Source organism: Drosophila elegans, unplaced genomic scaffold (assembly GCF_018152505.1).
Source record: "Drosophila elegans isolate 14027-0461.03 unplaced genomic scaffold, ASM1815250v1 contig_409, whole genome shotgun sequence".
Taxonomy (NCBI): Eukaryota; Metazoa; Arthropoda; class Insecta; order Diptera; family Drosophilidae; genus Drosophila; species Drosophila elegans.
Genome location: NW_024545796.1, coordinates 950,734 through 978,337, shown reverse-complemented (window position 1 = coordinate 978,337; position 27,604 = coordinate 950,734). Strand labels below are relative to the sequence as shown.

Sequence of the window (27,604 nt, the reverse complement as noted above, 5' to 3'; positions counted from 1 at the left end):
TTGTTTATTTACTAAATATAAAAGGGAAAGATATAGACTTCATTTAAAATTAGATATTTTTGTACACAGGTATTGTTTAAAACTAGCATGCATAATCCTTAATAAAACTGTAAATTTTCATAACTTCATATATCGTGCGATCTCAATTACGGTAACTAAAGAATAATAAAATATATTTAAATTTAATATTACAAATTTACTCTTTTTTTTACTGTTTGTTTCATAAGAAAAATTATCGTTAGCAATCAGACATTTTATTTAGTATTTATTTACTTTACATTTTATTTAGTATTACTTTACACTCGATCACTTAATTGCGTAATAAAATTACGGATAACTCTCACGAACTTTAAATTTGCCGCAGGGTATAAAACTGTCATACTTGGCTCACCTGAGATATCCCACTAATGAAAGCGCTTCCATATGTTGGTGGTGTTGATGAAAAATTGTAAACAAATGCAAACCAAAGAAGTTCGGCAATTATTACCTTATTGGCTCATACGTCTGCACATATTAAACGTGACCGAAATTTGCATACACATCTCTTAAATTTTACATGTTCCTACTCTTTGCCTATATTCGCATCTTTTTACTCTATTTATAACTAACGATAAAAAAAACTTTCGAACTTCTTGTTCTCTCCTCATGTTCAACTAATTCTCATTTTCATATTCATATTTCGTTTAACATTTTAACATTTTAACTTAACCTTTAACCTTATCTTATACGATTTCTTTGTCTTCATTGGGTTTTATGTGGCGATTTCAAATGTAGTACACTTTATTTGCGTAAACAACTGGGATTGCTTTTACTTTGGTGTTTACATTTAGGTTTGCGTTTACTTTTACATGCATTCAGCATTGCGCTCACTTTTACCCATGTATATTTTTTGTTTACTTTTATATGTGCATATAGCTTGCGTTTACTTTAATACACTTCACTATGGGAATTACTACTGTAGGCCATAGCTGTTGATTAGCTGAGCACAGACGAATTTATAAACACTTTTTGGTATGCACTTTAATTAGTTCGACAGACGTATGATACCAAAAAAAAATGCACTGTACACTATTGCGGCATGCTGTTGGCGCTGGTTATGTTGAGCTCCTGATGGGGTTTCCTTATCCTCGTTGCACCGGGGTTTAGTTGAAGACGTTGGCGAACTGAACTGCCTTTTTGGGGCAGAAATGACTGGTGATACGATCGCCGGCGGTACTCGGCGACGAAAGGGCATGTAAGAATGCCGTCCCCTATGTCAAATAAAACGCCTGAATGAGGGAATATTCACTTGCACCGGTTATAGGTTATGACTTACCCGTGAGGGGGTAGTAATTAACCGTTTTGGCCAGAATCTGGCCAAGAATTGGTTCACTGCGACTGTAACACCTTATGCCGTGCAAAAATTTGTGCAGTGGTGAGCTGTGAAAGTCTTGATCGGCCACAACCTCTTTACTTTTAGTTGTATTATCGCTGTTGTTATGCCAGCTATACAACCGCTCAGGTCGAGACTCAGATTAAGAAGAAATCATGAGGTTTTCGAGGGCGGATATTACATGATGGGTTACAACCGGGATTAGAGCTGGGTTTTCGCTAAAAACCTTAACGCTAATGCAGTCCTACCTATTGACGATTAATCTTCCACTTTAAGGTTGCCATTTACAGCCTATACCGCCCGCTAGGTGGCACAACTAAACATACGATATGTCTTTCTATACTCCACTACAGGTGCCCATCCGCAACGCGATTCATTCCGCAACCGGAGAAGCTCCGTTCTTCACCTTATTCGGATGACACATCTTCCTGAACGGAGAAAGCTTCAAGTTGGCAAGGATGTTGAAGTCGCTGTGTGATCACGAAATGGCGGGCATCAGAACGTTTGATAAACTCCAAGTGATCCATGACAAGGTGCTGAAGAACCTCGAAAATGCATACGATCGGAGACGCCTGCGGTACGACAAAAGGTCTCGTACTTTCCTTGCTCGGACCACTAACCATACAACATATAGACTGGTCATTTCATACAAGGCATTTGGACACAAAAAAACGGATCACGGGAAGCCCCCCGTGCTCACAGCAGCAGGCCCCTGCACTTCGTGTGCGTTCGGGTTTTTTGCTCTCTCATTCTTATTCTCATTTTTATGCTCGCGCACTCATTGCACGAGTTCAGTCGTTCAGTCGCAGAGAGGCGCTTTTTGTAGAAGGCTGCCCTGCGCTTGAATTCGTCTTTGTATGTATGCGTGATCATGCATTCTCATACACGGGAGCATGTGTGCATTTTTTAATGATTCGCAGTGTTATTTTAATTATTATCTATATTAATATATAAAATAAAATGTCGGCGAAAAAAATTTTCGATTGAGAATCATTGCACAATTCCTTTATGCCAACCTTTTTTCATTAATAAATTGGCCACATTTTGCCACTGCAATTTTTATACGTTGTTCCAATATTATAAAATGTTCAAAAAATTTTGTATTAATAATTAAATGGTATAATGCTCCTGTTCTAAAGAAAATAAATTTATTTTACTTTCTCTTCTACATGACCAAAATTTGAATCAGAAGGACCTGCTTCCAATTGTGCATGTTTATTTTTGTTTTTATTATTATGATTATTTTCTTTCTCTTTCTCTGTTGCATTTTCAGTTGAAGTCGTCTGGAAAATACCAAAATAAACCGATACGTCAGCAGGTTGCGCTTTCGATAAGATTCGGTGGTGAAACCGACTGTTGATAGTGGAAGAGGATCTAGCTATTCAAATTTAGCCCGGTTCGCTCGTTAAATGGGTTAAATAGCCTTGAATGCGTTTACTGACCCATTTTGGGAGAGCGGAAGGGAAAATAGCGAACGACTTTGGTGTAGGTCAGGGTTTTACATTAGTTGCTGCAAAAAGTCGTAGGCGAACGTTCGGAAAAAAATAGGAGTTCATAAATTCATAATTAGTGCTTAGACAAGTTAAAATGAGTAGTAATTTATTGGTCTTAAACTTATAAATAACAGAGCCCGGAAATTTGGAAGACTCGGGAAGGCAAAACACTTACCTGGTGGACCTAACCTGGTCGTGAAGACCACGTCGTTCACCAGCAGCAGCAGTGATCAGCAGCAGCGATCTGCAGCGGCGATCAGCATCAGCAGCCTCTAGCAACTGCCTGCGAGAGGGCTACATACGGAGATTCCCTCGGTGAGTCCGTTCCGGGAACGAATACCCGCGCTGACTACGTGGTCATCTCTGGGACCACCGTGGTCGGCTCCGGCACCATTTGACGCGAGCTATCCTCCGGACCATTTTGCTCCGTGCGGACTCGCGCTGGTTTTCGCCGCTAGCGATTTTGTGCAGATCCTTGCGTTTTCTTAGTATTTGTGTTTTCATATATCATTTCGGTTTTAAACTAAAATGTGTGGTCGTGACCCGTGACGTCGTTACGTGCTGTTCGACCACCGCGACTTGAATGAAAAGCGAAAATTCAAAAGGAAATCCTATGCGATCCTGCAAACAGCCGAGGCCCTTAACTGGCGAATTTCAGCACGGCTGAAAGTTAGTCCAGTTAACGAGCGGCTTGTTCAGGAGAACAAGGCAGCAAACATGATCACCTGCTTCGGTCGAAGGGTTTTCCCTTCGGTTTCTCTACGTTGAGGACCGCAGGGCTTTAGATTTCCGCGAGAAGCCGCGCCTGTATGCCAATTTTGCGCCGGTAGCCGCCAACCAGCAATGGCGAATTGAGCAGTGGGGAGTATTCTTCGACGGTGAGGATCAACGGAACTCGGTGGAGGATTTTCTCTTCCTGTAGGAGTTCCTGGATCACGGGTTCCGTGACTGCGAGTGTTAGTCTGCTTGGTAAAGGTGGCAGAGAGCTGGTAGAGGTATTAAATGTGCGCGTTGAGAAGTACCTATCCGCAGTCCGAACGGCATCTGGAGAGGATCGGTCGATTATAGGACGGGTCAAGCTACCTGTGGAATACCGAGGACGGACAGAGCACATTCTCTTTTATTTATGTCCTTACCTGGAGCAGCCAGCTTATTTTGGAGTGGATTTTTAGCAAGCGTTCGGACTGGTTCCAGCAATAATAGGCCACATCGCTCCCGAAAGCGTGAAGAAGGCCGAAGAAATACACGCTAGGGAGATGAAGCACTACGCCGAGGTCGAGGATGACGACGAGGAGAAAGTCGATCCCGAGTTCTGGACGTTTTCCAAGGTCGATGAACAAGAGCTGGAGGAGATCAAGAAGCAGTTCGTGACTTTCGAGAGGGATGGCTTAGGTACCACCAGTCTGTAGAAGCACATGATTGAGCTGATTGAACGAGCCAAAGTGTTCAAGGATCGACCCTATCCGATGTCTCCGCGAAGCAGAAGGTGGTCGAGGACGAGGTCGACAAGATGCTAGCGTTCGGAGTCATCGAGTAAAAGCGCCTGGAGCAACCGCATCACCGTAGTGTCAAGGTCTGGAATTGGCCATTAGAGATGCTTACCCGTTGCAACTGCGCCAGTTTTGGTACATGCTGACTTCAAGCGGCACTTTTTCATCCAGTGCGATGCATCTCAGATCGGAGTCGGTGAAGTGTTGTTCCAGCGGGATGAAGTCGGCCAGGAGCAGCCAATAGCGTTTTTTTCGGCCTAGATGAATCGTCACCAAGTTCACTACACCGTCACCGAAAGAGGTATTTCACTCCAACATCGACCACAGGAAGCGATAACGTCGTGGCAGATACCCTTTCGCGTTGTGTTGAAGAGCTAACGGTGGACCCGTCACAGTTGCTCGGCTTCGAGACCACCGAGTTTACTGGGGAGGTGTTACAAGTAGAATAAAACTTGGCCTGACCTGATTTGGGGATAGTGGACGGTCTCATCTTCAAGAGAGTCTTCTTCAAATCTGGATGAATGGATGAATGGCTTCGAATGGAAATTGTGGATTCCCCAGAGTCCGATCCACAGCATAATTGAGCGTGCACATTCGGATCCAACGGCAGCTCATGGCGGAATGGGACAAATTCTGAAAAATCTAAGGCGGCAGTTTTACTGGCCTGGCATGGCACTGCAATTCCGGGAGTCCATACGCAGGTGTGATGTGTGCAAGGAGACGAAATCCCCGAATTTCCGGATGCAAGTTGGTATCGGTGAAAGAGTCCAGACTGAGCAGCCATTTCAGAAGCTGTACATCGATTTCCTGGGGAGCTGATGGTATTGCAAACTGTTAGCACTGCACGCGTTTAAATCCGGCTCTAACTCGTCAGCGAATGTCGTGGTGTTCTTGAGAGGCTGCAGCTTACGGATGCTCTTGAATATCTTTAACAATTAAAATGTATCGCGTGCAAACAGGCAACGAGCCAATATCGGCCGGAAAAGAGATAGCATAACAAACAGACAGATAGAAAAAGCAGACAGAAATGGGGTGTTATCAGCCCAATAAAATACTGCATCAGGCCCCTTTAAATAATTGATTTTAAGACGGCTCTCGGGTCAGCACGGAGTTAAAAATATGATTGTTTACTCAGACATTATAATCATTGTTTATTTACTAAATATAAAAGGGAAAGATATAGACTTCATTTAAAATTAGATAATTTGTACACAGGTATTTTTTAAAACTAGCATGCATAATCCTTAATAAAACTGTAAATTTTCATAACTTCATATATCGTGCGATCTCAATTACGGTAACTAAAGAATAATAAAATATATTTAAATTTAATATTACAAATTTACTCTTTTTTTTTACTGTTTGTTTCATAAGAAAAATTATCGTTAGCATTCAGATATTTTATTTAGTATTTATTTTCTTTACATTTTATTTAGTATTACTTTACACTCGATCACTTAATTGCGTAATAAAATTACGGATAACTCTCAAGACCTTTAAATTTCATACTTGGCTCACCTGAGATATCCCACTAATGAAAGCGCTTCCATATGTTGGTGGTGTTGATGAAAAATTGTAAACAAATGCAAACCAAAGAAGTTCGGCAATTATTACATTATTGGCTCATACGTCTGCACATATTAAACGTGACCGAAATTTGCATACACATCTCTTACATTTTACATGCTCCTACTCTTTGCCTATATTCGCATCTTTTTACTCTATTTATAACTAACGATAAAAAAAACTTTCGAACTTCTTGTTCTCTCCTCATGTTCAACTAATTCTCATTTTCATATTCATATTTCGTTTAACATTTTAACATTTTAACTTATTCATATTTTTGTTGATTTTACTTAATAGAACTTAGCCTTATCTTATACGATTTCTTTGTCTTCATTGGGTTTTATGTGGCGATTTCAAATGTAGTACACTTTATTTGCGTAAACAACTGGGATTGCTTTTACTTTGGTGTTTACATTTAGGTTTGCGTTTACTTTTACATGCATTCAGCATTGCGCTCACTTTTACCCATGTATATTTTTTGTTTACTTTTATATGTGCATATAGCTTGCGTTTACTTTAATACACTTCACTATGGGAATTACTACTGTAGGCCATAGCTGTTGATTAGCCGAGCACAGACGAACTTATAAACACTTTTTGGTATGCACTTTAATTAGTTCGACAGACGTATGATACCAAAAAAAAATGCACTGTACACTAATGCGGCATGCTGTTGGCGCTGGTTATGTTGAGCTCCTGATGGGGTTTCCTTATCCTCGTTGCACCGGGGTTTAGTTGAAGACGTTGGCGAACTGAACTGCCGTTTTGGGGCAGAAATGACTGATGATACGATCGCCGGCGGTACTCGGCGACGAAAGGGCATGTAAGAATGCCGTCCCCTATGTCAAATAAAACGCCTGAATGAGGGAATATTCACTTGCACCGGTTATAGGTTATGACTTACCCGTGAGGGGGTAGTAATTAACCGTTTTGGCCAGAATCTGGCCAAGAATTGGTTCACTGCGACTGTAACACCTTATGCCGTGCAAAATTTGTGCAGTGGTGAGCTGTGAAAGTCTTGATCGGCCACAACCTCTTTACTTTTAGTTGTATTATCGCTGTTGTTATGCCAGCTATACAACCGCTCAGGTCGAGACTCAGATTAAGAAGAAATCATGAGGTTTTCGAGGGCGGATATTACATGATGGGTTACAACCGGGATTAGAGCTGGGTTTTCGCTAAAAACCTTAACGCTAATGCAGTCCTACCTATTGACGATTAATCTTCCACTTTAAGGTTGCCATTTACAGCCTATACCGCCCGCTAGGTGGCACAACTAAACATACGATATGTCTTTCTATACTCCACTACAGGTGCCCATCCGCAACGCGATTCATTCCGCAACCGGAGAAGCTCCGTTCTTCACCTTATTCGGATGACACATCTTCCTGAACGGAGAAAGCTTCAAGTTGGCAAGGATGTTGAAGTCGCTGTGTGATCACGAAATGGCGGGGATCAGAACGTTTGATAAACTCCAAGTGATCCATGACAAGGTGCTGAAGAACCTCGAAAATGCATACGATCGGAGACGCATGCGGTACGACAAAAGTCTCGTACTTTCCTTGGTCGGACCACTAACCATACAACATATAGACTGGTCATTTCATACAAGGCATTTGGACACAAAAAACGGATCACGGGAAGCCCCCCGTGCTCACAGCAGCACGAGTTCAGTCGTTCAGTCGCAGAGAGGCGCTTTTTGTAAAAGGCTGCCCTGCGCTTGAATTCGTCTTTGTATGTATGCGTGATCATGCATTCTCATACACGGGAGCATGTGTGCATTTTTTAATGATTCGCAGTGTTATTTTAATTATTATATGATATTATTATATTATCATATTATTATATAAAATAAAATGTCGACGAAAAAAAATTTCGATTGAGAATCATTGCACAATTCCATTATGCCAACCTTTTTTCATTAATAAATTGGCCACATTTTGCCACTGCAATTTTTATACGTTGTTCCAATATTATAAAATGTTCAAAAAATTTTGTATTAATAATTAAATGGTTTAATGCTCCTGTTCTAAAGAAAATAAATTTATTTTACTTTCTCTTCTACATGACCAAAACTTGAATCAGAAGGACCTGCTTCCAATTGTGCATGTTTATTTTTGTTTTTATTATTATGATTATTTTCTTTCTCTTTCTCTGTTGCATTTTCTGTTGAAGTCGTCTGGAAAATACCAAAATAAACCGATACGTCAGCAGGTTGCGCTATCGATAAGATTCGGTGGTGAAACCGACTGTTGATAGTGGAAGAGGATCTAGCTATTCAAATTTAGCCCGGTTCGCTCGTTAAATGGGTTAAATAGCCTTGAATGCGTTTACTGACCCATTTTGGGAGAGCGGAAGGGAAAATAGCGAACGACTTTGGTGTAGGTCAGGGTTTTACATTAGTTGCTGCAAAAAGTCGTAGGCGAACGTTCGGAAAAAAATAGGAGTTCATAAATTCATAATTAGTGCTTAGACAAGTTAAAATGAGTAGTAATTTATTGGTCTTAAACTTATAAATAACAGAGCCCGGAAATTTGGAAGACTCGGGAAGGCAAAACACTTACCTGGTGGACCTAACCTGGTCGTGAAGACCACGTCGTTCACCAGCAGCAGCAGTGATCAGCAGCAGTGATCTGCAGCGGCGATCAGCATCAGCAGCCTCTAGCAACTGCCTGCGATTGCCAAATACTTAAAATTTTCAGCGTCTAAAAATTTTCCTTTAGTTATTGTCGCTTTGACCACTTCTCATCTGGGCGACGGTCTGAGATCGGCCTTAAGTGTTGCTAACGAAAAGAGTAGATTATGAGTAGAAATTAAATCTGAATGTGTTTTATAATTAATCTTGTAACGAACACACCTAAACGGTGTACGATACAATTTTTAGTAGTATGTAAGGTTATAGATGTAAGCGACTTATCATGAATAATAAATATTAAGTTAGTAGTATGTAAGGTTATAGGTGTAAGCGACGCATAATGGATAATAAATATTAAGTTGAAACCGAATATTAAGCCGTAGTTAAGTTCCAAACCCGAGTGGCAACGCCAGCCGATATTTAGTGAGTAATAGAAAATACTAGGAATTAAGGAATATACTAGAAATCCCGAAAGCGAGAAAAAGGGAGCGTGGGGAAGGTGGTCATACACCGATCGAGCGAGGGTTCTCTTGTGTCGGAATGGTAAGACGGGGCCGACGTGTCTCCCGCAGTGACTTTCCGTGTAATCCGAGTAACGCCTCGACCGCGCGACGGCACGCGACCAGTGAATAAGTGAGCTGATCAGTGTTTTGAGGTTAGTGTGTATAACATTCCTCCCCTGTAAGTAAACCGGTGTAGCGGACTCTTAGGAGGGTATTAGATAAATAAAAATAATCTAGAAAAAATAAAGAGAAGAAGTAAAAGTGAAATCCCTCGTTTGTGATTCTTGTATTCGTAGTCGACCAGTAGCTTCTCTCCTCGTAGTGCATGTGACCTGTATGCGGACATCCGTCCCGTCTGGTCTAGTATCCTAGCTTCCCTCCCCGTAGTATTTGAGACCTGTACTTGGACACCCGGCCCGTCTGGTCTAGTATCTTAGCCTCCCACACCGTAGTATTTGAAACCCGCACGTGGACGCCCGTCCCGTCTGGTCTAGCATCTTAGATTCCCGTCCAGTCTGGTCTAGTACCATAGCTTTCCTCCTCGGACATCATTCCCGACTGGTCAATCATACCGGCATCATTTTCCCTTCAATCCTCCCATGTCCGACAAATTGTACCCGGCTTGGCCTCGCCCGAAAGTCCAGTCCGCTGGATTTTTGGCCTCCGATACGTCGTAAACAACTTGCGCGTGACGTCACCCGCCGGCCCCACTCTCGCGAAATAGTGTCCTGGCTTGGCCTCGCCCGAGCGTCCAGCTCGGTGGATTTTTGGCCTCCGGCACGCGGAAAACGACTTACGTGTCCCAATCGCGGAAGTGACCAGTGGGATCACCCGGCGTTCCCACCCTCGTGAAATCGTTCGCCTGGCTTGGCCTCGCCCCAAGGTCCAGCCCGTGGGATTTTTAACTCCGGAGCAAGATACGGCGCGATCAACTCCGACATTACTCTCTCTCTCCTGGCGTTCATGAGAACCTTCGGCGTGGCCCCCAAACGACTCATTCACTCGTTGAATGAAACTCTCTAGTCCGGTGTTTCGGTAATTTATAAATTTCTTATAAAGGACTCCTGGATCTGACTGAGAAATGTACCCCGGCCAGAGAGCATCCTTACAAGTGGCGCCCGAGCAGGGTTACCGAGAATAGCTAGAGAATCATCCAAGTGGCTTAAAGACCCACTGAAGAAAAAAAATGAAGGACCTAGAAGACTTGAGAAGGAAGTTAACACCAAATTAAATCGAAGAGGACAACAAACAATGAGTAACCCCAAGGAATCTGACGGTGAGTACGAAGAAGCCTATTTTTTTAAGAACATAGGTATAGGAGTCTGCTGGATATACGCTCGCCGAAAAGACGAACTCAGTTCTCTCGCCCTGGAGTTTGGTTTTAAAGCCGACGGTACCGTCGAGGAGACCAGGAAGGCATTCGCCCACCTCGTCAACACAGGGTCGTTGCAGGAGCAGGAGCAATATAGCAGCCGGGCCCCAAGTCCGAACCCTCCAGGCAGGAACGGTGAGACGGGACAACTCTCGGAATCCCTGAGCATTTCCATGACTTCCGGAGCTACATCGATCGGGACTCCGCCCAGGATCGACGCACGGTACCTGGATGCCACCGGTAGACGCCCGCTTACCTGCCGATCTACAAGGGCGAGACACATGGAGCAGCTCCCACTCAACATCTGCTCCCCGAGAAGATGCACAAATGGAATTTACGGTTCAATGGGAGTTCGGATCCGTTGACTCTCATCGCCGCGCTCGAGGAAAAGATGACGACGTACAGGATAAATCCAGAGTAGGTACCCCACGTTATGTCCGAAATTTTGGAGGGCACAGCGGTACGGTGGTTTCGCACGAGCCAGCTACAGTCGGCCTCATGGGGAACCTTCAGAAGGGAATTCCTCGACTTTTTCCTACCACCTCGATATTTCGAGCGGTTGGAAGATGAGATACGGACCCACGTGCAGCGGAAAGGAGAGCCTTTCAAGACCTTCTTGATCGAGCTTAGAACCAAGATGCAGCAAACCGGTTGTCGAGAAGAGGAAGAATTGTACCGGGCATACGAAAACTTGGCTCCAGAATACCGACTGTATAATAAACACAGTGAATTCGTGAACTTGACACAGTTGACCCATATGGCCAGAGAATATGAGAGTGTCAAACAACTCGAGACGACTCGGCGCGAGCCAAGAGCAACCATGGACAGGAACCAAGAAGAACCTCAACTTCGCCGATCGCCGAACCCATTCCGGAATCCGGTGAATACAACGCAGACGGGACACCTGACCCACCAGATGATCGGTCAAGGAACCTCTCGAGTGGACATACGGCTGGCTTGTAATCGCTGTGGAGAGAACGGACATCTCCAATGGAACTGCCCCAACCCACGTCGGGATTTATGTTGGGACTGTGGGCGACCAGGAGTTTTAACTATAGAATGTTGCCGTCGAAATGTGTCGGGAAACGCCTCCGCCGGAACCCGGGTGCGGCGGAGACGAACGGAGCAGCAACCCGACCCCAGTAAAACCCCCGTTAAGGTTACACGGCGGGCTCATCACAGCAGCGATAGAAGTCGGAGGACAACGGGTGGACGCCACCATTGATACAGGGGAATCGAGGAGATTCGTCAGTGAAAGTTTTACTCGACTGGCCGCGAGTGCAGGCGAGTTACAGGATGTTATCACTAGAATAGCGTTGGCCGACCGGTCATGTCTGGATGTGACGAAGCTCTAGCGAACCTCGGTTACGTTGGCCGGCAATACGGTGCTCTTACCTATGTTAGTAATGCCCACCATGTTAGATCGTGTAATACTTGGGATGGACTTCCTCAAAGTAGCGGGAACTCAGGTGCGATGTGGTCGAGCTACCCTTGGATTGCAAAATGAAGCCCAAGCGGCAGGAGACCCTCTCTTACAGCCAGTACTTATAAAGGCGCGGAGCAGCCAGGAGGAAACGGTACGCCCTGTTGCGGTTGGGGCCCATTTGGGAACTGCCAGGCGACTAACAGCGACAGAGCACACTATTGAGTCCGGCGCAACAAAGCTTCATCGATCGGGAACTGGCCTTATTCGAGAAGCTGTATGGGGTGTCTCACGTCGCCGAGCACACTATCGTCATGCGCGACGATAAGCCCGTAAAGCAAAGGTATTATCCCCGGAACTACGCGATGCAACATGTTATCGATGCCCAAGTAGACGAACTGCTCCGTGACGGGGCCATCGAACCTTCCAGAAGCCCGCACAGCGCTCCCATCGTATTGCTCAAGAAGAAGACTGGCGATTGACGCATGTGTGTAGACTACCGTCAGTTAAACGCACACTCAGTGCCCGACGCCTACCCAGTCCCGAGAATCAATCACATTCTGGAGAAATTACGTCACGCCCGATATATCTCCACGTTGGACTTGAAGCACGGCTATTGGCAAATTCCCATGGCAAGGGATAGTCGCCAATATACAGCATTCACGGTTCCTGGGAGAGGATTGTATCAATGGAAGGTTATGCCCTTCGGGCTGCATTCTGCCAGTGCCACGTTTCAACGCGCTCTAGCTAGTGTGTTCGGTGTGGAGATGGAACCGGTCGCCTTCGCTTACCTAGACGTCAGGTAAACAGTACTTCGCTCATCTTTTGGAAGTTTTCCGCAGATTGCGGGCGGCGAACTTAAGGATAAATCCAAAGAAGTGTTGCTTCTTCAAGCAGAAACTCGTTTACCTCGGCCACGTCATCAGCAGCGACGGAATTCAGACTGATCCCGAGAAGGTGTCTGCGATCAACGGGTTAAAGGCCCCCTCTAACTTAAAGGAACTCCGTCAATGGATCGGGATGGCCTCGTGGTATCGGCGATTTGTCCCTAGTTTCGCGACTATCGTGCAGCCGATGACTGCGCTACTAAAGAAAGGACGGAAGTGGACCTGGGGACCAGAACAGCAAGCCGCCTTGGAAGAAATTAAAAGATGCCTGACTACTGCTCCCGTCTTAGGCTGTCCGGATTTCGACCATAAGTTCATTTTGCAAACAGACGCTAGTGGGCTCCGAAAGTCAAGAGAAGGTCATCGCATACGCTAGCCGCCGACTAACCCCCTCGGAACAGAACTACACTACCACGGAGAAAGAGTGTCTGGCCATAATCTGGGCAATCAGGAAGATGCGGTGCTACCTGGAAGGGTACCGATTCGAGGCCGTTACTGACCATCTAGCTCTCAAGTGGCTAAATTCTATTGAGAGCCCTTTCGGCCGAATAGCGCGTTGGGCGTTAGAATTGCAGCAATTCCAATTCGACGTACGCTATCGACGAGTTAAATTGAACGTCGTGGACAGCGGTGGGACGGGGCCGTAGATCTCCAGCACTTCCCCAACTGTGCTCATCCGATCGACCAACTCACCGAATGGGAAGATCACTTGCTCGACCAGGTCCTAATGGATATTTCGGAGATCGATTCGATCGAATTCGCCGCCAGGGATACCCAACCAAGTGCTGCGATGACGGGCAAAGTAAACGCTGTACCGACTTCCGCATTGGAGTTGGCGGAATCCGCAGAAGGGGAGGATGACCTCTGCCCATTGCCGGAGGGCTGGATTGGTAGCAGCGGTTTGCGTTACCTACCTAGACGTATTGTCCAGGAGATCAAGAGGAAGGTAGCGACCCGGGCCGGCCGCGGACGCCGAGTCCGCATAGCCATAGGAGGCGACGGACTCCGGTTCATCGTCACTATCAAGAGTGACGAGCGCCTCTTTATCGCGCCACGGGAAGAAAGGGGGGGTGTACACACCTAGACGGTGTACGATACAATTTTTAGTAGTATGTAAGGTTATAGGTGTTAGCGACTTATCATGAAAAATAAATATTAAGTTAGTAGTATGTAAGGTTATAGGTGTAAGCGACGCATAATGGATAATAAATATTAAGTTGAAACCGAATATTAAGCCGTAGTTAAGTTTCAAACCCGAGTGGCAACGCCAGCCGATATTTAGTGAGTAATAGAAAATACTTGGAATTAAGGAATATACTAGAAATCCCTAAAGCGAGAAAAAGGGAGCGTGGGAAAGGTGGTCATACACCGATCGAGCGAGGGTTCTCTTGTGTCGGAATGGTAAGAGGGGCGGACGTGTCTCCCGCAGTGATTTTCCGTGTAATCCGAGTAACGCCTCGACCGCGCGACGGCACGCGACCAGTGAATAAGTGAGCTGATCAGTGTTTTGAGGTTAAGTAAAGACGGTGTAGCGGACTCGTAGTAGGGTATTAGATAAATAAAAATAATCTAGAAAAAAATAAAGATAAGAAGTAAAAGTGAAATCCCTCGTTTGTGATTCTTTTATTCGTAGTCGACCAGTAGCTTCTCTCCTCGTAGTGCATGTGACCTGTACGCGGACATCCGTCCCGTCTGGTCTAGTATCCTAGCTTCCCTCCCCGTAGTATTTGAGACCTGTACGCGGACACCCGGCCCATCTGGTCTAGTATCTTAGCCTCCCACACCGTAGTATTTGAGACCCGCACGTGGACACCCGTCCCGTCTGGTCTAGAATCTTAGATTCCCCCCCTCGTAGTGCATGGGACCGGTACGTGGACACCCGGCCCGTCTGGTCTAGTATCTTAGCTTCCCTCATCGTAGTATTTGAGACCTGCACGTGGACACCCGCCCCGTCTGGTCTAGTATCTTAGATTCCCCCTCTCGTAGCGCATGCGACCGGCACGCGGACACCCGGCCCGTCTGGTCTAGTACCCTAGCTTTCCTCCTCGTAGCGCATGCGACTGGCACGCGGACACCCGGCCCGTCTGGTCTAGTACCATAGCTTTCCTCCTCGTAGTGCATGTGACCTGCGCGCGGACATCATTCCCGACTGGTCAATCATACCGCCATCCTTTTCCCTTCAATCCCCCCACGTCCGACAAATTCTACCCGGCTTGGTCTCGCCCGAATGTACAGTCCGGTGGATTTTTGGCCTCCGATACGTCGTAAACAACTTGCGCGTGACGTCACCCGCCGACCCCACTCTCGCGAAATAGTGTCCTGGCTTGGCCTCGCCCGAGCGTCCAGCTCGGTGGATTTTTGGCCTCCGGCATGCGGAAAACGACTTACGTGTCCCAATCGCGGAAGTGACCAGTGGGATCACCCGGCGTTCCCACGTTCGTGAAATCGTTCGCCTGGCTTGGGCTCGCCCCAAGGTCCAGCCCGTGGGATTTTTAACTCCGGAGCAAGATACGGCGCGATCAACTCCGACATTACTCTCTCTCTCCTGGCGTTCATGAGAACCTTCGGCGTGGCCCCCAAACGACTCATTCACTCGTTGAATGAAACTCTCTAGTCCGGTGTTTCGGTAATTTATAAATTTCTTATAAAGGACTCCTGGATCTGACTGAGAAATGTACCCCGGCCAGAGAGCATCCTTACAAGTGGCGCCCGAGCAGGGTTACCGAGAATAGCTAGAGAATCATCCAAGTGGCTTAAAGACCCACTGAAGAAAAAAAATGAAGGACCTAGAAGACTTGAGAAGGAAGTTAACACCAAATTAAATCGAAGAGGACAACAAACAATGAGTAACCCCAAGGAATCTGACGGTGAGTACGAAGAAGCCTATTTTTTTAAGAACATAGGTATAGGAGTCTGCTGGATATACGCTCGCCGAAAAGACGAACTCAGTTCTCTCGCCCTGGAGTTTGGTTTTAAAGCCGACGGTACCGTCGAGGAGACCAGGAAGGCATTCGCCCACCTCGTCAACACAGGGTCGTTGCAGGAGCAGGAGCAATATAGCAGCCGGGCCCCAAGTCCGAACCCTCCAGGCAGGAACGGTGAGACGGGACAACTCTCGGAATCCCTGAGCATTTCCATGACTTCCGGAGCTACATCGATCGGGACTCCGCCCAGGATCGACGCACGGTACCTGGATGCCACCGGTAGACGCCCGCTTACCTGCCGATCTACAAGGGCGAGACACATGGAGCAGCTCCCACTCAACATCTGCTCCCCGAGAAGATGCACAAATGGAATTTACGGTTCAATGGGAGTTCGGATCCGTTGACTCTCATCGCCGCGCTCGAGGAAAAGATGACGACGTACAGGATAAATCCAGAGTAGGTACCCCACGTTATGTCCGAAATTTTGGAGGGCACAGCGGTACGGTGGTTTCGCACGAGCCAGCTACAGTCGGCCTCATGGGGAACCTTCAGAAGGGAATTCCTCGACTTTTTTCCTACCACCTCGATATTTCGAGCGGTTGGAAGATGAGATACGGACCCACGTGCAGCGGAAAGGAGAGCCTTTCAAGACCTTCTTGATCGAGCTTAGAACCAAGATGCAGCAAACCGGTTGTCGAGAAGAGGAAGAATTGTACCGGGCATACGAAAACTTGGCTCCAGAATACCGACTGTATAATAAACACAGTGAATTCGTGAACTTGACACAGTTGACCCATATGGCCAGAGAATATGAGAGTGTCAAACAACTCGAGACGACTCGGCGCGAGCCAAGAGCAACCATGGACAGGAACCAAGAAGAACCTCAACTTCGCCGATCGCCGAACCCATTCCGGAATCCGGTGAATACAACGCAGACGGGACACCTGACCCACCAGATGATCGGTCAAGGAACCTCTCGAGTGGACATACGGCTGGCTTGTAATCGCTGTGGAGAGAACGGACATCTCCAATGGAACTGCCCCAACCCACGTCGGGATTTATGTTGGGACTGTGGGCGACCAGGAGTTTTAACTATAGAATGTTGCCGTCGAAATGTGTCGGGAAACGCCTCCGCCGGAACCCGGGTGCGGCGGAGACGAACGGAGCAGCAACCCGACCCCAGTAAAACCCCCCGTTAAGGTTACACGGCGGGCTCATCACAGCAGCGATAGAAGTCGGAGGACAACGGGTGGACGCCACCATTGATACAGGGGAATCGAGGAGATTCGTCAGTGAAAGTTTTACTCGACTGGCCGCGAGTGCAGGCGAGTTACAGGATGTTATCACTAGAATAGCGTTGGCCGACCGGTCATGTCTGGATGTGACGAAGCTCTAGCGAACCTCGGTTACGTTGGCCGGCAATACGGTGCTCTTACCTATGTTAGTAATGCCCACCATGTTAGATCGTGTAATACTTGGGATGGACTTCCTCAAAGTAGCGGGAACTCAGGTGCGATGTGGTCGAGCTACCCTTGGATTGCAAAATGAAGCCCAAGCGGCAGGAGACCCTCTCTTACAGCCAGTACTTATAAAGGCGCGGAGCAGCCAGGAGGAAACGGTACGCCCTGTTGCGGTTGGGGCCCATTTGGGAACTGCCAGGCGACTAACAGCGACAGAGCACACTATTGAGTCCGGCGCAACAAAGCTTCATCGATCGGGAACTGGCCTTATTCGAGAAGCTGTATGGGGTGTCTCACGTCGCCGAGCACACTATCGTCATGCGCGACGATAAGCCCGTAAAGCAAAGGTATTATCCCCGGAACTACGCGATGCAACATGTTATCGATGCCCAAGTAGACGAACTGCTCCGTGACGGGGCCATCGAACCTTCCAGAAGCCCGCACAGCGCTCCCATCGTATTGCTCAAGAAGAAGACTGGCGATTGACGCATGTGTGTAGACTACCGTCAGTTAAACGCACACTCAGTGCCCGACGCCTACCCAGTCCCGAGAATCAATCACATTCTGGAGAAATTACGTCACGCCCGATATATCTCCACGTTGGACTTGAAGCACGGCTATTGGCAAATTCCCATGGCTAGGGATAGTCGCCAATATACAGCATTCACGGTTCCTGGGAGAGGATTGTATCAATGGAAGGTTATGCCCTTCGGGCTGCATTCTGCCAGTGCCACGTTTCAACGCGCTCTAGCTAGTGTGTTCGGTGTGGAGATGGAACCGGTCGCCTTCGCTTACCTAGACGTCAGGTAAACAGTACTTCGCTCATCTTTTGGAAGTTTTCCGCAGATTGCGGGCGGCGAACTTAAGGATAAATCCAAAGAAGTGTTGCTTCTTCAAGCAGAAACTCGTTTACCTCGGCCACGTCATCAGCAGCGACGGAATTCAGACTGATCCCGAGAAGGTGTCTGCGATCAACGGGTTAAAGGCCCCCTCTAACTTAAAGGAACTCCGTCAATGGATCGGGATGGCCTCGTGGTATCGGCGATTTGTCCCTAGTTTCGCGACTATCGTGCAGCCGATGACTGCGCTACTAAAGAAAGGACGGAAGTGGACCTGGGGACCAGAACAGCAAGCCGCCTTGGAGGAAATTAAAAGATGCCTGACTACTGCTCCCGTCTTAGGCTGTCCGGATTTCGACCATAAGTTCATTTTGCAAACAGACGCTAGTGGGCACCGAAAGTCAAGAGAAGGTCATCGCATACGCTAGCCGCCGACTAACCCCCTCGGAACAGAACTACACTACCACGGAGAAAGAGTGTCTGGCCATAATCTGGGCAATCAGGAAGATGCGGTGCTACCTGGAAGGGTACCGATTCGAGGCCGTTACTGACCATCTAGCTCTCAAGTGGCTAAATTCTATTGAGAGCCCTTTCGGCCGAATAGCGCGTTGGGCGTTAGAATTGCAGCAATTCCAATTCGACGTACGCTATCGACGAGTTAAATTGAACGTCGTGGACAGCGGTGGGACGGGGCCGTAGATCTCCAGCACTTCCCCAACTGTGCTCATCCGATCGACCAACTCACCGAATGGGAAGATCACTTGCTCGACCAGGTCCTAATGGATATTTCGGAGATCGATTCGACCGAATTCGCCGCCAGGTATACCCAACCAAGTGCTGCGATGACGGGCGAAGTAAACGCCGTACCGACTTCCGCATTGGAGTTGGCGGAATCCGCAGTAGGGGAGGATGATCTCAGCCCATTGCCGGAGGGCTGGATTGGTAGCAGCGGTTTGCGTTACCTACCTAGACATATTGTCCAGGAGATCAAGAGGAAGGTAGCAGCCCGGGCCGGCCGCGGACGCCGAGTCCGGAAAGCCATAGGAGGCGACGGACTCCGGTTCATCGTCACTATCAAGAGTGACGGGCGCCTCTTTATCGCCCCACGGGAAGAAAGGGGGGGTGTAACGTACACACCTAGACGGTGTACGATACAATTGTTAGTAGGATGTAAGGTTATAGGAGTAAGCGACTTATCATGAATAATAAATATTAAGTTAGTAGTATGTAAGGTTATAGGTGTAAGCGACGCATAATGGATAATAAATATTAAGTTGAAACCGAATATTAAGCCGTAATTAAGTTTCAAACCCGAGTGGCAGCGCCAGCCGATATTTAGTGAGTAATAGAAAATACTTGGAATTAAGGAATATACTAGAAATCCCTAAAGCGAGAAAAAGGGAGCGTGGGAAAGGTGGTCATACACCGATCGAGCGAGGGTTCTCTTGTGTCGGAATGGTAAGAGGGGCCGACGTGTCTCCCGCAGTGACTTTCCGTGTAATCCGAGTAACGCCTCGACCGCGCGACGGCACGCGACCAGTGAATAAGTGAGCTGATCAGTGTTTTGAGGTTAGTGTGTATAACATTCCTCCCCTGTAAGTAAAGACGGTGTAGCGGACTCTTAGGAGGGTATTAGATAAATAAAAATAATCTAGAAAAAATAAAGAGAAGAAGTAAAAGTGAAATCCCTCGTTTGTGATTCTTGTATTCGTAGTCGACCAGTAGCTTCTCTCCTCGTAGTGCATGTGACCTGTATGCGGACATCCGTCCCGTCTGGTCTAGTATCCTAGCTTCCCTCCCCGTAGTATTTGAGACCTGTACTTGGACACCCGGCCCGTCTGGTCTAGTATCTTAGCCTCCCACACCGTAGTATTTGAAACCCGCACGTGGACGCCCGTCCCGTCTGGTCTAGCATCTTAGATTCCCGTCCAGTCTGGTCTAGTACCATAGCTTTCCTCCTCGGACATCATTCCCGACTGGTCAATCATACCGGCATCATTTTCCCTTCAATCCTCCCATGTCCGACAAATTCTACCCGGCTTGGCCTCGCCCGAAAGTCCAGTCCGCTGGATTTTTGGCCTCCGATACGTCGTTAACAACTTGCGCGTGACGTCACCCGCCGGCCCCACTCTCGCGAAATAGTGTCCTGGCTTGGCCTCGCCCGAGCGTCCAGCTCGGTGGATTTTTGGCCTCCGGCACGCGGAAAACGACTTACGTGTCCCAATCGCGGAAGTGACCAGTGGGATCACCCGGCGTTCCCACCCTCGTGAAATCGTTCGCCTGGCTTGGCCTCGCCCCAAGGTCCAGCCCGTGGGATTTTTAAGTCCGGAGCAAGGTACGGCGCGATCAACTCCGACATTACTCTCTCTCTCCTGGCGTCCATGAGAACCTTCGGCGTGACCCCCCAAACGACTCATTCACTCGTTGAATGAAACTCTCTTGTCCGGTGTTTCGGTGATTTACAAATTTCTTATAAAGGACTCCTGGATCTGACTGAGATATGTACCCCGGCCGGAGAGCATCCTTACAATCTTGCAGAAAATTAAATGTAAACAAACGGCCGAAATATTTGTGTAAGTTACTTTGGGCGGGGACATGAGCCGATCCTAATCCACCAGGAATAGACTCCGTTCTGCCGGAGATAGGGTGTGCCTCCAACATTAGCTTTGGGGCACCCAAGGAAGGGTGGTTGCGTCGTGGCAATAACACCCAAGCCACCAATTTCGTGGATCACGGGTTCCGTGACTGCGCAGCGACAGAACGCAGACTGTTCAGCTACCGATATGGAAAGCCAGACACCGTGTCTCCCAAATGTCTGGGTTGTGCGGAAAACGGTCGACTGGGCGATCCGAAGGCGGAGGATGCGTCCAGACAAGAGTCCCGCAAAGAAGAAGAGTCGGTAGGTTTAAATAAATGTTTACTTTCTTAGAATAGTAATAGGTCCAAATTACAATACTTACCCGATGCGGAGAGGATGCGACGGTACCTAGAGGTGGGATGCGTATGGTGTCTCGCAAGGTTTAGAAGGCCAGGGATCGATTTCGACGCGAAGCAGTGGCCGCCGTGAAGCGGAGTTTATCGCGAGATCCCAGACCATTCGCCGCAGTCCGAGTCCGGACCAAGCAACTGATGGTGTTGTTGTACTTTGGAGCGAGTGTTAGTCTGCTTGGTAAAGGTGGCAGAGAGCTGGTAGAGGTATTAGATGTGCGCGTTGAGAAGTACCTATCCGCAGTCCGAACGGCTTCTGGAGAGGATCGGTCGATTATAGGACGGGTCAAGCTACCTGGACGGACAGAGCACATTCTCTTTTATTTATATCCTTACCTGGAGCAGCCAGCTTATTTTGGAGTGGATTTTTAGCAAGCGTTCGGACTGGTTCCAGCAATAATAGGCCACATCGCTTCCGAAAGCTTGAAGAAGGCCGAAGAAATACACGCTAGGGAGATGGAGCACTACGCTGAGGTCGAGGATGACGACGAGGAGAAAGCCGATCCCGAGTCCTGGACGTTTTCCAAGGCCGATGAACAAGAGCTGGAGGAGATCAAGAAGCAGTTCGTGACTTTCGAGAGGGATGGCTTAGGTACCACCAGTCTGTAGAAGCACATGATTGAGCTGATTGAACGAGCCAAAGTGTTCAACGATCGACCCTATCCGATGTCTCCGCGAAGCAGAAGGTGGTCGAGGACGAGGTCGACAAGATGCTAGCGTTCGGAGTCGTCGAGTAAAAGCGCCTGGAGCAACCGCATCACCGTAGTGTCAAGGTCTGGAATTGGCCATTAGAGATGCTTACCCGTTGCCCAGCTAGACGGCATCCTGTCCAGAATCGACCAAACGTATTACATTTCCAGCTTTCAGGCAGATTGAGTTGGACACGAACAGCAAGGAAAACACAGCACTTACGGTTCCTGGTCTGTCTGTTTACCAGTTCCGTGTGATGCCTTTTGGACTGTGTAACGCATCACAGAGGCTGGTGAGACTCATGGACCGAGTGATTCCAGCTGAGATCCAGGGCGTGTATCAGCTATTAGGAGAATGCCTGAGCCAAGGACCATGAAGGAAATGAGAGCCGTTCTTGGAACCGGTGGTTGGTACCGTCGGTTTATAAAGAACTTCGCGACGTTGGCAGCTCCGCTTACGGAATCCTTGAAGAGGACTGGAAATAAAAAGTTTTCCTTGAGTCCAGAAGCAAAGCTGGCAGTGGAGTCCTTGAAAATGGCCCTTGCAACTGCGCCAGTTTTGGTACATGCTGACTTCAAGCGGCACTTTTTCATCCAGTGCGATGCATCCCAGATCGGAGTCGGTGAAGTGTTGTTCCAGCGGGATGAAGTCGGCCAGGAGCAGCCAATAGCGTTAGTTTCGGCCTAGATGAATCGTCACCAAGTTCACTACACCGTTACCGAAAGAGAATGTCTCGCGGCCCTACTGGCCATTCGAAAGTTCCGGCCGTAAGTTGATGGAATGCCGTTTACGTGCATCACGGATAATGCCAGCTTAAAGTGGCTTATGTCTATGAAAAACCTTTGGGGTCGGCTGGCTCGGTGGTCATTGCAGCTCCAGGGATTTCACTCCAACATCGACCACAGGAAGCGAGAACGTCGTGGCATATACCCTTTCGTGTTGTGTTTGAGAGCTAACGGTGGACCCGTCACAGTTGGTCGGCTTCGAGACCACCGAGTTTACTGGGGAAAAATACACGGAGTTGTTACAAGTAGAAAAAAACTTGGTCAACTTACCTGATTTGGGGATAGTGGACGGTCTCATCTTCAAGAGAGTCTTCTTCAAATCTGGATGATTGAAGGCTTCGTATGGAAATTGTGGATTCCCCAGAGTCCGATCCACAGCAGAATTGTGCGTGCACATTCGGATCCAACGGCAGCTTATGGCCATGCAAGAGTTATCGGCACCAAATGTAGTGGAGTTCCTCATTCACGGGGTTTTCTTTAAGTTCGGAATTCCATAAATAGTGCATTCGGACAACGGCCGCCAGATTATGTCCAAGATCTTCGAGGAGGCGATGGTATTGGTATTACGCACATTAAGACGCCAGTCCACTCTCCGCAAAGCAACGCAGTTGAAAGGGTAAACCAAAGCGTGTTGGCGGCGATCCGAAGCTATTTAGAAGAAGACCATCGAGAATGGGACGCGTATCTTCCGGAGATTGAGGTGTGTAACGAGCAACGTTGAGCTGATGGTATTGCAAACTGTTAGCCCTGCACGCGTTTAAATCCGGCTCTAACTCGTCAGCGAATGTCGTGGTGTTCTTGAGAGGCTGCAGCTTACGGGTGCTCTTGAATATCTTTAACAATTAAAATGTATCGCGTGCAAACAGGCAACGAGCCAATATCGGCCGGAAAAGAGATAGCATAACAAACAGACATATAGAAATAGCACTTCTCACATTACACGCCCCTAGATGTAAATGGGGTGTTATCAGCCCAATAAAATACTGCATCAGGCCCCTTTAAATAATTGATTTCACGACGGCTCTCGGGTCAGCACGGAGTTAAAATATGATTGTTTACTCAGACATTATAATCATTGTTTATTTACTAAATATAAAAGGGAAAGATATAGACTTCATTTAAAATTAGATATTTTTGTACACAGGTATTGTTTAAAACTAGCATGCATAATCCTTAATAAAACTTTAAATTTTCATAACTTCATATATCGTGCGATCTCAATTACGGTAACTAAAGGATAATAAAATATATTTAAATTTAATATTACAAATTTACACTTTTTTTTCCTATTTGTTTCATAAGAAAAATTATCGTTAGCATTCAGACATTTTATTTAGTATTTATTTACTTTACATTTTATTTAGTATTACTTTACACTCGATCACTTAATTGCGTAATAAAATTTCGGATAACTCTCAAGGGTATAAAATTGTCAAACTTGGCTCACCTGAGATATCCCACTAATGAAAGCGCTTCAATATGTTGGTGGTGTTGCTCAAAAATTGTAAACAAATGCAAACCAAAGAAGTTCGGCAATTATTACCTTATCGGCTCATACGTCTGCACATATTTAACGTGACCGAAATTTGCATACACATCCCTTGAATTTTACATGTTCTTACTCTTTGCCTATACTCGCATCTTTTTACTCTATTTATATCTAACGATGAAAAAACTTTCGAACCTCTTGTTCTCTCCTTATGTTCAACTAATTCTCATTTTCATATTCATATTTCGTTTAACATTTTAACTTACTCATATTTTTATTGATTTTACTTAATAGAACTTAGCCTTATCTTATACGATTTCTTTGTCTTCATTGAGTTTTATGTATTTACTTGGCGATTTCAAATGTAGTACACTTTATTTGCGTAAACAACTGGGATTGCTTTTATTTTGGTGTTTACATTTAGGTTTGCGTTTACTTTTACATGCATTCAGCTCACTTTAACCCGTGTTTTTTTTTTTTGTTTACTTTTATATGTGTATATAGCTTGCGTTTACTTTTATATACGCGTTTTGCTTTGCGTTTACTTTACTACTACTTTTAAGCACTATTCTGACCTAGTTTTAGTCACTTCACTATGGGAATTACTACTTTAGGCGATATTTGTTGATTAGCTGAGCACAGACGAATTTATAAACACTTTTTGGTATGCACTTTAATTAGTTCGACAGACGTATGATACCAAAAAAAAATGCACTGTACACTATTGCGGCATGCTGTTGGCGCTGGTTATGTTGAGCTCCTGATGGGGTTTCCTTATCCTCGTTGCACCGGGGTTTAGTTGAAGACGTTGGCGAACTGAACTGCCTTTTTGGGGCAGAAATGACTGATGATACGATCGCCGGCGGTACTCGGCGACGAAAGGGCATGTAAGAATGCCGTCCCCTATGTCAAATAAAACGCCTGAATGAGGGAATATTCACTTGCACCGGTTATAGGTTATGACTTACCCGTGAGGGGGTAGTAATTAACCGTTTTGGCCAGAATCTGGCCAAGAATTGGTTCACTGCGACTGTAACACCTTATGCCGTGCAAAAATTTGTGCAGTGGTGAGCTGTGAAAGTCTTGATCGGCCACAACCTCTTTACTTTTAGTTGTATTATCGCTGTTGTTATGCCAGCTATACAACCGCTCAGGTCGAGAGTCAGATTAAGAAGAAATCATGAGGTTTTCGAGGGCGGATATTACAAGATGGGTTACAACCGGGATTAGAGCTGGGGTTTCGCTAAAAACCTTAACGCTAATGCAGTCCTACCTATTGACGATTAATCTTCCACTTTAAGGTTGCCATTTACAGCCTATACCGCCCGCTAGGTGGCGCAACTAAACATACGATATGTCTTTCTATACTCCACTACAGGTGCCCATCCGCAACGCGATTCATTACGCAACCGGAGAAGCTCCGTTCTTCACCTTATTCAGATGACACATCTTCCTGAACGGAGCCAGCTTCAAGTTGGCAAGGATGTTGAAGTCGCTGTGTGATCACGAAATGGCGGGGATCAGAACGTTTGATAAACTCCAAGTGATCCATGACAAGGTGCTGAAGAACCTCGAAAATGCATACGATCGGAGACGCCTGCGGTACGACAAAAGGTCTCGTACTTTCCTTGCTCGGACCACTAACCATACAACATATAGACTGGTCATTTCATACAAGGCATTTGGACGCAAAAAAACGGATCACGGGAGGCCCGCCGTGCTCACAGCAACAGGCCCCTGCACTTCGTGTGCGTTCGGGTTTTTTGCTCTCTCATTCTTATTCTCATTTTTATGCTCGCGCACTCATTGCACGAGTTCAGTCGTTCAGTCGCAGAGAGGCGCTTTTTGTAGAAGGCTGCCGTGCGCTTGAATTCGTCTTTGTATGTATGCGTGATCATGCATTCTCATACACGGGAGCATGTGTGCATTTATTTCATTTCGGCGCACCAATATTTTGTCTTTTGCCATTTTTTAAACTTGGTACCCTAAGAATATAGGCGTATTTACTATTGGGTTATGATAAAAATATATTTTTTCTGTTTAAGGTTCGATCGTCATGACTTTTTTACCTCGTTAAGAGGTGTTTTTGTTAGATATCAAACGTTTTTATTTGAAAGTACCACAATATTATTGCATGATTAAAAAAAAACGTTTAGCTTTACGTCAGTACTTTAGAAACTACGTTTGGCAAGTCTTTAAAGCTTAACAAGAAAGGAAGCAAACTTTGGCAAACCGACCTACCTAACGACCTGCATGAAAAATTATTCCGGAGCTCTTTGAGAAGTCCTTAAAGTTTGAAATTGTCAAACAGACACGGACAAATTTTCGTTTTGAGATAACCAAAAATAAGTATTTTTGAATAACTTTTGATCGGAGCAACGGGTCCAAGTAAATTGGGTGTCACTCCACTTTAAAAAAAATTTCACCGCCCTTTCTCCTGAACCAATTACTTTTGCTTAAGTCTTCGACAACAATCCCGATTCAATTAGCGATACCCTTACTCGTTACGATCGGACCATCACAGCAGATTTTGAATTCTGGCTCCTATGCACATGCTCTTGGTGCTCATCGTCACTACATGTACTGCCGTCCATAGTGACACAAAAGTAAACCGCGACCACACGCGGTCGAAATAGAAAGCAGAAACAACTTAGGTTCTTTTTTCAACGCTATGCAGTTGCTCGCAGACAACTATCGCGTTCAGCTGACAGTCGGCGTTGCCATATTAATCTTTATTTCCAACGTTTATATTGAAGATTTATTTTTTTTTTTTCACCTACATACATATGTGGGTTTTTGCCAATTACCTTGAGTTGATTTTTTTCTAAATCTGTAATACTCACCGTACGACTATAAAAAGTATATTCATGTTATATTATATTTTATCAGTTCAAAAAAATGTATTTATCTCATTCGAGTCAAGAGCAACTATGGCCTCTTCATGCTTTATATTCGTCTATGAATTATTTTAATTAATGTTGTCTACATTAAGTGAGGTTTATATATAGGGCCATTCGTTCTGAGCCTAAGCAACGGAATGCAGAGAGTATAATATATATATTTATTAAGTTTGCGTAAAGCCGTTAAAAAAACCACCAGAACCAAAAGACACAAGTTAACTAAAGTTTAAGACAGCTTCAGAACAACTTTTCTGCAAACAGAACTTGGCATCGTGGCGATATCTTTTCATCAAACAATGTCTCATATCGCACCTGAACAGTAAGTTTCTGGTTTTCTGCCGCTTCCTTCAAGAAACACAAACGGTCAAATAACACTACGTTTTCACATAGTTTCTATGGAAAGGTAAAAAGGTATAACAGTTATCATTATAAACATGTAAGGAAGCAAACTTCGACAAGCCGAAGTTTATATACCCTTGCAGGTAATTCTTGAAATTTTCGTTTTATATGCGTATATGTTTAAAAACATATAAGTGGTGATTTTCAGCTTAATTATGCTATCGTTTCTATGGCAGCTATATGATATCGTTTTCCGGTTTAAATTAAAATAAAACGTAAATCTGAACTATCAAATTAATAATATTTCCAAAACAATTTTTTAAAAATTCAAAAATAGAGAAGTTTAATTATTTTTAAAATGTATTTTTATTAATATTGTGATTGTTTCTATGGAAGCTATATGAATATGAATTATACGGTTATTCTAAATTATTTAACTATTACTTCAT

General features: G+C 45.9%; 2 protein-coding genes and 1 long non-coding RNA gene across 11 annotated transcripts in view; all 3 read right to left on the bottom strand.

Moving 5' to 3' along the window:
* Nucleotides 1–3,286: 3,286 nt before the first annotated feature.
* Nucleotides 3,287–4,606, bottom strand: LOC121467474. Its single transcript, XM_041708886.1, has 4 exons — nucleotides 4,262–4,606; nucleotides 4,002–4,208; nucleotides 3,591–3,909; nucleotides 3,287–3,443 (listed from the first exon to the last, which is right to left on the bottom strand). The coding sequence occupies exons 1-3, from the start codon at nucleotides 4,280–4,282 to the stop codon at nucleotides 3,823–3,825; spliced, it is 315 nt and encodes a 104-aa protein (XP_041564820.1). The 5' UTR covers nucleotides 4,283–4,606; the 3' UTR covers nucleotides 3,287–3,443; nucleotides 3,591–3,822.
* Nucleotides 4,607–8,629: 4,023 nt separating this feature from the next.
* The window catches only part of LOC108139312 (protein RRNAD1-like), a 36,244-nt gene continuing 17,269 nt past the window's right edge, over nucleotides 8,630–27,604 (bottom strand). For 8 of the 9 annotated variants that reach the window (XM_017262036.2, XM_041708883.1, XM_041708884.1 and 5 more), the window contains exon 3: nucleotides 26,792–27,209. In XM_017262036.2, coding sequence (XP_017117525.1) covers nucleotides 27,054–27,209 — 156 coding nt within the window. In that variant the 3' untranslated portion in view covers nucleotides 26,792–27,053. Of the gene's footprint in view, nucleotides 8,699–26,791; nucleotides 27,210–27,604 lie in introns of those variants that run through there. The other variant, XM_041708885.1, reaches the window with a different exon arrangement.
* On the bottom strand, nucleotides 20,491–25,726 carry LOC121467475. Its single transcript, XR_005977533.1, has 5 exons — nucleotides 24,885–25,726; nucleotides 22,698–24,819; nucleotides 21,289–22,643; nucleotides 20,925–21,208; nucleotides 20,491–20,803 (listed from the first exon to the last, which is right to left on the bottom strand). It is a non-coding gene; the product is annotated as an uncharacterized LOC121467475 (long non-coding RNA).